Source organism: Siphateles boraxobius, unplaced genomic scaffold, assembly GCF_051911475.1.
Source record: "Siphateles boraxobius isolate OS27281-9 unplaced genomic scaffold, OSU_SipBor_1 33, whole genome shotgun sequence".
NCBI classification, from domain to species: Eukaryota; Metazoa; Chordata; class Actinopteri; order Cypriniformes; family Leuciscidae; genus Siphateles; species Siphateles boraxobius.
The window spans coordinates 10,418,528-10,427,447 of record NW_027508953.1 but is presented as its reverse complement, the minus strand read 5'-3'; the positions used below and the strand labels follow the sequence as shown (position 1 = coordinate 10,427,447).

The following is an 8,920-nucleotide window of genomic DNA, read 5'->3' as shown; positions in this document are numbered from 1 at the left end:
ATGTTTGACTAATATCCCAACCAAAGAGCACCTTCTGGGATTTTTATACGAGGTCCTTCCTGCAAGTAGCCTCTAGCGTAAGATGTTTCCCTCTGAGACTAACGTCGATCTAACATTGAGTAAATCTAAAATTCATCTACAATTTAGAATAACATTTAGTATGCTATGCATGCCCACAAATTACACTTAATAACTGCTTGAAATATTTATTTTGTAATAAGTTTTCTTTGTCTTACAAAATGCATTAAAGTCCACACAATAATCATAACATTTAAATTTTCGGAGGGGAAAGGAGCACATAAAAGTAGTGGCATCTGAGGATCAGTATATGAAATTGTATGCCAATTTTCACAAAGGGACGTCGAATAAAAATATACAACGTTACCAAAACAATATCACAGCAATTCGTACTAGCCTATTTTGGCGTTTCCTTCTGTGCTCTCCTGTGAAATAAACAAATAAAAAACTATCACGCTAGACCCGGCGTTTTTAGATTGTAGATAGGCTATCTGGTTTACATTTAAACATTGCACTTTAAACTTTTGCATTTTTGAAAATGATCTGATTAACTTGTAGGCCTACTTTAAATACAAGCTTAGTAGGCATATGTCAATGTTTGGAACACCCTGTGTTTTATTCAAAAAATGGTTTCTTGGCAGAATGATCTACATTACAAATTCCTTCCAGTAGCCTATATTTTTATGTTACGTGTATTCAGGGCTCGTCTTTTAAAATAAAATTGCATTTCATGCAAACATCCTGTACTTTATTTTTCCTCATTTTTATTTCACAACAATGAAATGCAGCCTATAAAACGAAATACATATCGAATACAATATAATTTTAATAGTTAAACAATTCATTTTAATGTTTTGAACCTGTAAAATAAATGTAGCCTACTTCTAATAAAAAAAATTGAAAAAATAAATAAAGACAATCAAAATGTAACATATGTGTTCTGCCAAGTCAATAATATTTTTTCGAAGACTCTTTTCTAAATAAGTCAAAAACGATCTAAAGGCTTATTTCTTCTTAGTCTCATTAGTATTTCTATATTTTTAAATACTCATTTTCATTAGAATTCTGATCATTTTCAGCGGACCATTGACTGATTTGGATATTAACTACTACTCTTGCAAGCTGAAGAAAAGGCAAACGCATTGCTTATTGGCTGTTTAAGTGCTTGCGGAGTAATCACGTGACTTCATGGACCCAATGCCAGTGAAGTGATATTTAATATGAACTCTGGCTGTAATGGGATTGTATATCACCCTGGCTCGTAAAAACGACAGCAAGGATTCCTGCTCAACAATTCTGCACGATGAAAAAATATGAATTTAAATTAAATAGGAATGTTTTTCACAGCCATGGGCAGCGCGCACTCACTCACTCTTCTTCTTCAGCACTGGCCAGAAATGTTGCTTTGAGTAAAACGAATGGTTGTCTATACAGCAGGAGGAAATTGCTTTCTAAAATGTTACTTACACATGACATGGTCAAGCTGTGGCTCATCGGGGATTTAGAAAGGACTTGGATATATCCCGACCGAAATATGGCATGGACATATCAACCAGTCGGATGTGTATCTTCAAATGAGAACGCAAGGTATGACTTTCACGTTTGTTTGAGGCAGCTTGTATGTATCTTGTGTAGGTTTTCTTATATTATTGTGTCAGAGGCTACAGAGTCGTGTCCTGTAACTGCATACCATTAAGCCGCCGATGCAGCTGTTCATGCATGTGTGAAGTCGTAAACGTTTTAATGTCTTGGCTCTGTGTAATAAATTAATTACTCAGTGTGTCTTCATTTAGAGGATCTCCTATGCGTATCTGGTTGCATAATTGATTTCTCTCTTTGTGTCTGCTTGCAAGATTTATAGCATAGCCTACTCCGTTAAAGAAACTATGGATTCTATCTCCGATGTTATTGTGCCTTACTGCAACAGAGGGCTACATTTTAATCTAGAACTATACTGACCAGAATACTATTTACGGCATATACACTTTTTAACTGTAGGTCTAATATAATTAATCTATTAACACAAAACCAAGAATCATTTTCATTTCAGGAGTGATGATAGCTAATGATCATGGCACCCTAATACAAGGCTAAATTGTGAATGTCTATCTTTGGAGTAATCGTGCAGTTTAGAACGATTAAATCTAGACATGTTTAGATAATTTTACGTATTTGTGCATTTTACGTGTAATTTTGATCATTTTGAATTGACAATGTGACAGGCCAACATGACACCAACCGTTGGCCTGCGGTACTTCACAAAACCAAACCCAACGCCATAGACACAAGGGAGACCAAATGTGAAAACTCCTAGGTATATTTGCGCATATCATATTATAGAGATATACTATTGTCTTAACACGTTCAGTAGGCCTAAGTCAATCATTGCCTAAGCCTAAGGCTTATACCTGAACCTCTGAGAGCTCACAAAAAGACTTCAGTTTCTCCTGATGCTGGCTCGAAAGGCTATAATGGCCAAATGGGTTGGTAGCGATGCCCCTTCTACTCAGATGTGGAAATCTCTGATAACTGAAGTTGTAACTCTAGAAAGATTGAGGGATTGTCTCAATGGTAAATCGCACCTGTTTGAAAAATGGGAGAATATTTTAAAGTGTCTGAAGATTAAAAGGTCATAAAGACAAACTGGATAAAATGTATGTACAACCAGACGAGATGCTGTATGTAATAGCCTATAAAATATCGTTTTCTGTGCTTTGTTTTTGTTTTAGTATGTTTTGTTTGAAATAACTAAAATGTTTAATAAAAATAATATATTTAAAAAAAAAACTGAATAGATCAGTTATCCTCCACAATATTTGGATAATAATAATTATATTATAATAATTTATCATAATTTACAGTCTAATATAGCCTAATTTCCGTTAGGATTTAAAAAAAAATTAACTTATATTTTATTTTAATAAATAAATAAATTACATGATTATTAATAATAATAAATCGGTTTCTATAGGGTTAGGCTAAATTAATAGCAATATGACAATTTTAACAATTGATGAAAAAAGTTGTTAGCACACTGCTACTGCGGATAAGTGTTTAGAGTTTGGCTACTTTTCCTGTGAGCTCCTCCTCTCTGTAAAATGGCGCCTGGCTGAAAACATTGCTTTCCCAGCCCCCACCTCTGTCCTATTCCCTGGAGAAGCTATAAATCTGTTGTTGTTTATGAAAATTTACTACTTTGCCATACAACTTTTATGAGCTGCCGCTAGCTCCTATTGGCTACCACGTTGGTCACGTGTCTGAGGCCACATGAACGTTAACTTTTTATGTGAATGTATCCCTACCCAAAATAGAGCAGCATTCTTCTCCTGACCTTGCTTTGTCTAGCATTATTTTACGTCTGCTTTTACACACAATTTCTTCGTTGTAGTTTTCTTGTCTTTCAATATCGAGGTAGGCTAATATTCTACATTCGCTGGCATCGAAGTGAGGATTGACTGCGGGAAAAGAGAAAACTGTTCATCCTGTTTGACACACTGTGGCATGATAGAGAAGCTTTTCGAAGATCTGTGATCTTTTTCATCAGCTTTTGTTTTCCAGCCTTCGTGGACCAACAGACACTCTGAACGGTAAGGACTTGGGTTGTTTTGTAGGCTACTATCGAACTGATTTTTATGTAATGTAGCTATTATTGCACACATTTTGTGGAAATTTGTGTTTTCTGTTGATGTTGTTCTGGATGATTCTGTTGTTGTTTGCTGCTCTTGCTGTTTTCTTGTCCACAAGCTAATGTCTACTGCTGTTCCTTAAAAACTGTTGGGTATGTAATTTGACTACAATAGCCTATGTAACCTAAACGTTGCAAAAAATTATCATGTCTTGCTAAAAACTTGATAAGAGAAGGCTGCTTATTATCATTTTCCTATTTGGAATAAGTTTACATAAGCTATTTGTATTCGAATAATAGCCTTCTATTCAGTATGCTATTATGTTTAATCAATCATGCGTTGTTAAGGCAAGAACGGTGGTGTGGTCATTCTTTCAGAAAAGTTTGAGGTTGCAAGTAGTAATTATTGTCATATAACTTAATAGCCTAGGCTAATTAATCAGATTGTAGGCCATGTTCTTAAAAAATAAGTCTAATTGAAACGGTAGGCTAATACGAATAGCCTAATAAATTAGAAATACATTAATTAAAAGCTTATTATCATTAGGACTTTTGAAAATCGTCGTACGAGTGCTAAATGCATAATGATAGGCCTGCTTGCCGTCACCTGTAGGACAACCGCAAAATTACACCTCAATTTAAAACGGGTTAGGTAGCCTACTTTTAAATCATTCAGATTTTTATTTTATTTTATTTCATTTTAGTTGTTTATTTTTTATTTCAGCACGTTATAAGCAATGCAAGCAAAGCGTAAACATCTCCCCAAACGAGTTGAAGAGCTAGCATATATCCTAATCGAAAATGGAACCTAGGCTATATATAGGATGTTTAATTTATCCCATAATCCATAATTACAAACGAATACAATTAATAAGATATAGGCTATCCCATAATTCTATAACTATTCAATTGTGAACGAATGACTAGGTAAATAATGGTACATTAAAACCACCACTAGATGGTGATCTACTTTACTGGCTGCACAAGCAAGTGGTTTAAGTTCACTTGTTCAAGCTATTTTACAATGTAACATACTGAAATTTTAAGTGAAACGGCAAGGAATCTGTCTAGATCCTTGCCGTTGACCTCAAAAACATTACTTTTCATAGCATTAACAGCATTACATTTATTTATTTTTTCATTATTTTTTTTCATTTATTGTTATTATTATTATTATTATTATTATTATTATTATTATTATTATTATTATTATTATTATTATCATCCCCTTTTCTGTTTGTTTTATAACGGTTTCGCGCCACAATTCACAGTTAATCTTTATCACCACATTTCCATAATTATTTAAGCTTCGCTAAATTAATCCGAAATTCAGCCAAAGACAAAACAGTGTATTTTCTGTAACGAATCCCGACCTCAAGGTCATTGGAACTATCTTCGTGCGTAATTATACGACAAGCTCCGTAAAACCAGCAAGTAGATTGCTCGATATTTACGGGAACTGTCGGATATTAAGATGCTGAACTAGAACCGAAACTGAAGCGAATATCTCAGGACTTCAACTAGTTGTATGTCAGCTTGTCAAATGAGGCCTAAATAAGGTTTTATATAATGCAGAACGAGCAGCTGCGGAGAAGACAAGTTGTTTCGAATTTTAACAATACATAGGCTATAGCACATTTAGTGCCGTGTATCGTTAATTACGAGGTTAGGCTACAATGTTACAAAAAGGATAAAAGGACCAGCTATTGTCACCGCTTTGCTTTTTTCATCATCATAAGATCCTGCTGAAGTTATTCCTGCATGTTGGCATTAGCAGCTTGTCAAGGAAACCGGTAGAACATTCATTTTCTGAAAAGTTCTCCTTTTTTCTCTTTTTTCCTCTTACAATCAAAGAAACTGTAATTTCGTGAAAGTGCTTATTCCCTATATTGTATATAGTTAGCTAAATTAGACACATTTTCCATCTGAAGCCATTGGTCAGCATATTTGAAACATAAGTGGTCAGTTTTATTTGTCCCCATATAGGGAAAGTAAGTTTGCAGCATTATCACACAGACTTCAAAGAATCACAGTTGGCATATACAAAACAACAATAAATCAATTTAAAATGGCAGATTAACCAGATTAACCAGACCTGATGGCAATTAATTAGCAGTATTAAAAGAAGAATTAAACATTTTAATTCAGAAGTGGTTTTTATACTATACAAACTGCCTATATTCTATCCCCCTACACTACCCTACCCCTAAACCCCAGAAAGCTCTGCTATTTTAGATTTTGAAAAAATATCAAGATTTATAAGCTTGTTTCCTCATAGGAACAAAAAAAAAGGGTCCAAAAATGATTGTATTGCCATATTTGATATACCACTGTTTATTTTCCTTAAATTCCTTATTATTTTAAGTACATATAGGCTGTGCTATAGACCTAAGAATGGTATCCTTTGGTTTTATATTTTTATATCCTTGTCGGTTCTTTATTTCAAACCTTTAGATGCATTTGTCTTTGGATCTACTGAATCCATTAGACATTCTGGTGCGTGTTTTGTGTGCAGGTCACGGTGCATTGTTTCACCAGATACAATTTTTCTACCGCAGAGTCGTTACCCTCTGAATGACCCCATCGCGTGCTCGCCTCCAGTCTGATGGTTTATGTAGTCCCGCTTTTAACCAGAGTGTGGCGCACGGCTCCAATCTTTAGCGGGGCAAACAACAGCTAGTTCGGCGAAACTCTTGTTGCGCGCTCCCGTATCCTAACAATTCCACCCTGATTTCCTGCTTACGCGTGAGTTTACCGCTGGAGGTCACGGAATAGGATTTACGACTGGTCAACAAAAACACGTGACTCTAAGCCGTACCCCATATTTGGGAGCCTACGTAAGGGAGCATTAAGCCTGTGTCTCACTCATTTCCATAATTCATCATAAATTGTGCAAGGGTGTAATAGAAGCTCAAAACCACCAAGAGATACAAATCAAACACAGACGGCAGCATTGTTCTCTCCATCAAGGTAGTTGTAGTAACTAAAAATAATTATAAGGTAATTGTCAACCAATGAGCTCTTATTTTGTGAACTCATTTTGCGGTCGCTATCCAAATGGCGCGGACTATCCCTTACATAACTATGGAGACCACAGCTCTAGTGGCCAATGCAGAGATTCTACGGGCATGCATTCGGGCAGGTATGCTTACGGCTACAATGGAATGGATCTCAGCACCGGGCGCTCTACCACCGGACACTTTCTCTCGTCTGGTGGTGAGCAAACTCAAAGCTACACAGACAGTCCAACTGCGACGCCTGTCCGGTACAATCAACCGGTTACCGCGAGCAGCGCCGAGACTTCCTCTGACCCTCTCCCCTGCTCATCCTTGGACAACTCTCCTGTCAGCGAGCAGTCACACCGCGCCCTGAAAACCTCACTAGCGAGCACCGCTGGCTCTGCTACCAACAGCGTCGGGACGGTTCTCAATCGGAAGGACGTCTCTAAAGCGTCCATGGAGGAAGAAAAGCCGCCGGGAAGTGCGCAGACAGCTTCACAGAATGTATCCGAGGCGCCGCAGATTTATCCATGGATGCGAAAACTTCATTTAAGTCATGGTAAATGGAAAACAAAGTTCTGTTTTTTATGTTTGTTGGAGTAAGATGGAGTAAGGTGTGAATGAACCCCTGTCAAATTACACAAATTCAGTTGGGGGCGTCTAATGCAAATACAGTAGTTTACTTTGGTTTTGGACAGTTATATCGAAATTTGACACCTCCAGTATGCTGTCAGGTTGTTTACTGACTCCATGTCTCGGAACATAATATAAAATAGATTGTATTTTATTCAAATGAAAGAACCCAATTGTAGCTATTATTAATTGCCCTGTCTATTATCCATTAATGGATTGGCTGTGCTATTAAATTCGTTATATAAATCTGATTTCATTTGAGATCATTTAATGAAATAAGACGAATCAAATGTTATGCTTTCTGTCATTGAGAGCGTGCCATGCACACATACTTTGAAGATGAGGCATGTCCTTTCAACCATGTTTTGAGTTGTGATTACATGATATGTATTGTAGTAGGCTACATTAAATTATAAAAGTGAAAATGTCACACTTTTGTGTATAACAGACAATTTGACCGGACCGGAGGGGAAAAGGCCCAGGACAGCCTACACACGCTACCAGACACTTGAGCTTGAGAAGGAGTTCCACTTCAACCGGTACCTGACACGTCGCCGACGAATTGAGATTGCACACACACTGTGTCTCTCAGAGAGACAAATCAAAATATGGTTTCAAAACCGCAGAATGAAATGGAAAAAGGACAACAAATTGAAGGGTATGAATATGGTGGCAGCAGGAAGCGGATACCGGCCCTGAAAATGTGTATATTGTAAATGCGCATATAACGAATAAAATAAATCTGTTAGTGTTTCAATACGTGTGTGAACGCGCACCCGCGCGCGCACGTCTAAGTGTATGTTTTACAAGGGGATGAAGGTTTTTCCCATTTCACAAAATAACTTTCCACTATTCGTGAGAGAGTGTTGCGCCCTGTTCTGCGGCCTTTGTCAGAATAATAATAGTAGTAATTAAAACAATTCCCCTCTGTTTTCATCTAGGCTAATGTTGCTAATGTGGATAGACGTTTGAATTGTCTTAGAAAAGCCACATAAAGGTGTCAATTAATATAACACGTTTTGGTGCATTTGGTAAGCCAACCTGTAAAAGTTTTTGACTCTTGTTAAATGAAGCATAACTTAAATACTTTTTTTATGTTTCCTGTTTGTAAATATTAATTGATGTATTTAATGTACAACTGTATTTATTTTAATTCGATATTAAATATCGATTGTATTTAATTCATTGTAAAATTGAAGTAGAAGACTGTTTCTTTTTGGTGTTACTGTCATTTTTGTGTATTGATAAAATTGTTATGTTCAGACTTGTCCGCATTTGTCGTGTCCTGATTTTTTTACTTGAACATGTTTGTGTGTTTTATTGAACTTTACCTTATTGTGAAATTTGAATGATAACTGGAAGTGCAGAAAACAATGTGGCCAACGATAAATGCAATGTTCATAATAATAAAATTTTTACCTAAAATGTTAGATCTAAATTTGTTGTCAGGTTTGTCCAATAAGGATTTTGTGTGTGTTTCAAGTAAAATGCACCACATAATTGTTCGATTATTGATGTAAGGGTGAGTATTAGTCATAAAATGCAAAAACACCAACTTTTCCGCTTTCAAAACCTAGCCTAAATAAAATATGTAGCAAGACATTTTCAAATTCTAGTTTATTTGTTTATTTCTGTAAAAGTTTGA

The 8,920-nt window shown here is 36.0% G+C and overlaps 1 protein-coding gene across 1 annotated transcript; it reads left to right on the top strand.

Annotated features, from left to right (window-relative positions):
• The first annotated feature begins 6,369 nt into the window (after positions 1 to 6,369).
• Positions 6,370 to 8,553, top strand: hoxa5a (homeobox A5a). The gene is made up of 2 exons (XM_077195476.1): positions 6,370 to 7,201; positions 7,724 to 8,553. Exons 1-2 carry the CDS (start codon positions 6,658 to 6,660, stop codon positions 7,972 to 7,974), a joined length of 795 nt encoding a protein of 264 aa, XP_077051591.1. The 5' UTR covers positions 6,370 to 6,657; the 3' UTR covers positions 7,975 to 8,553.
• Positions 8,554 to 8,920: the final 367 nt, after the last annotated feature.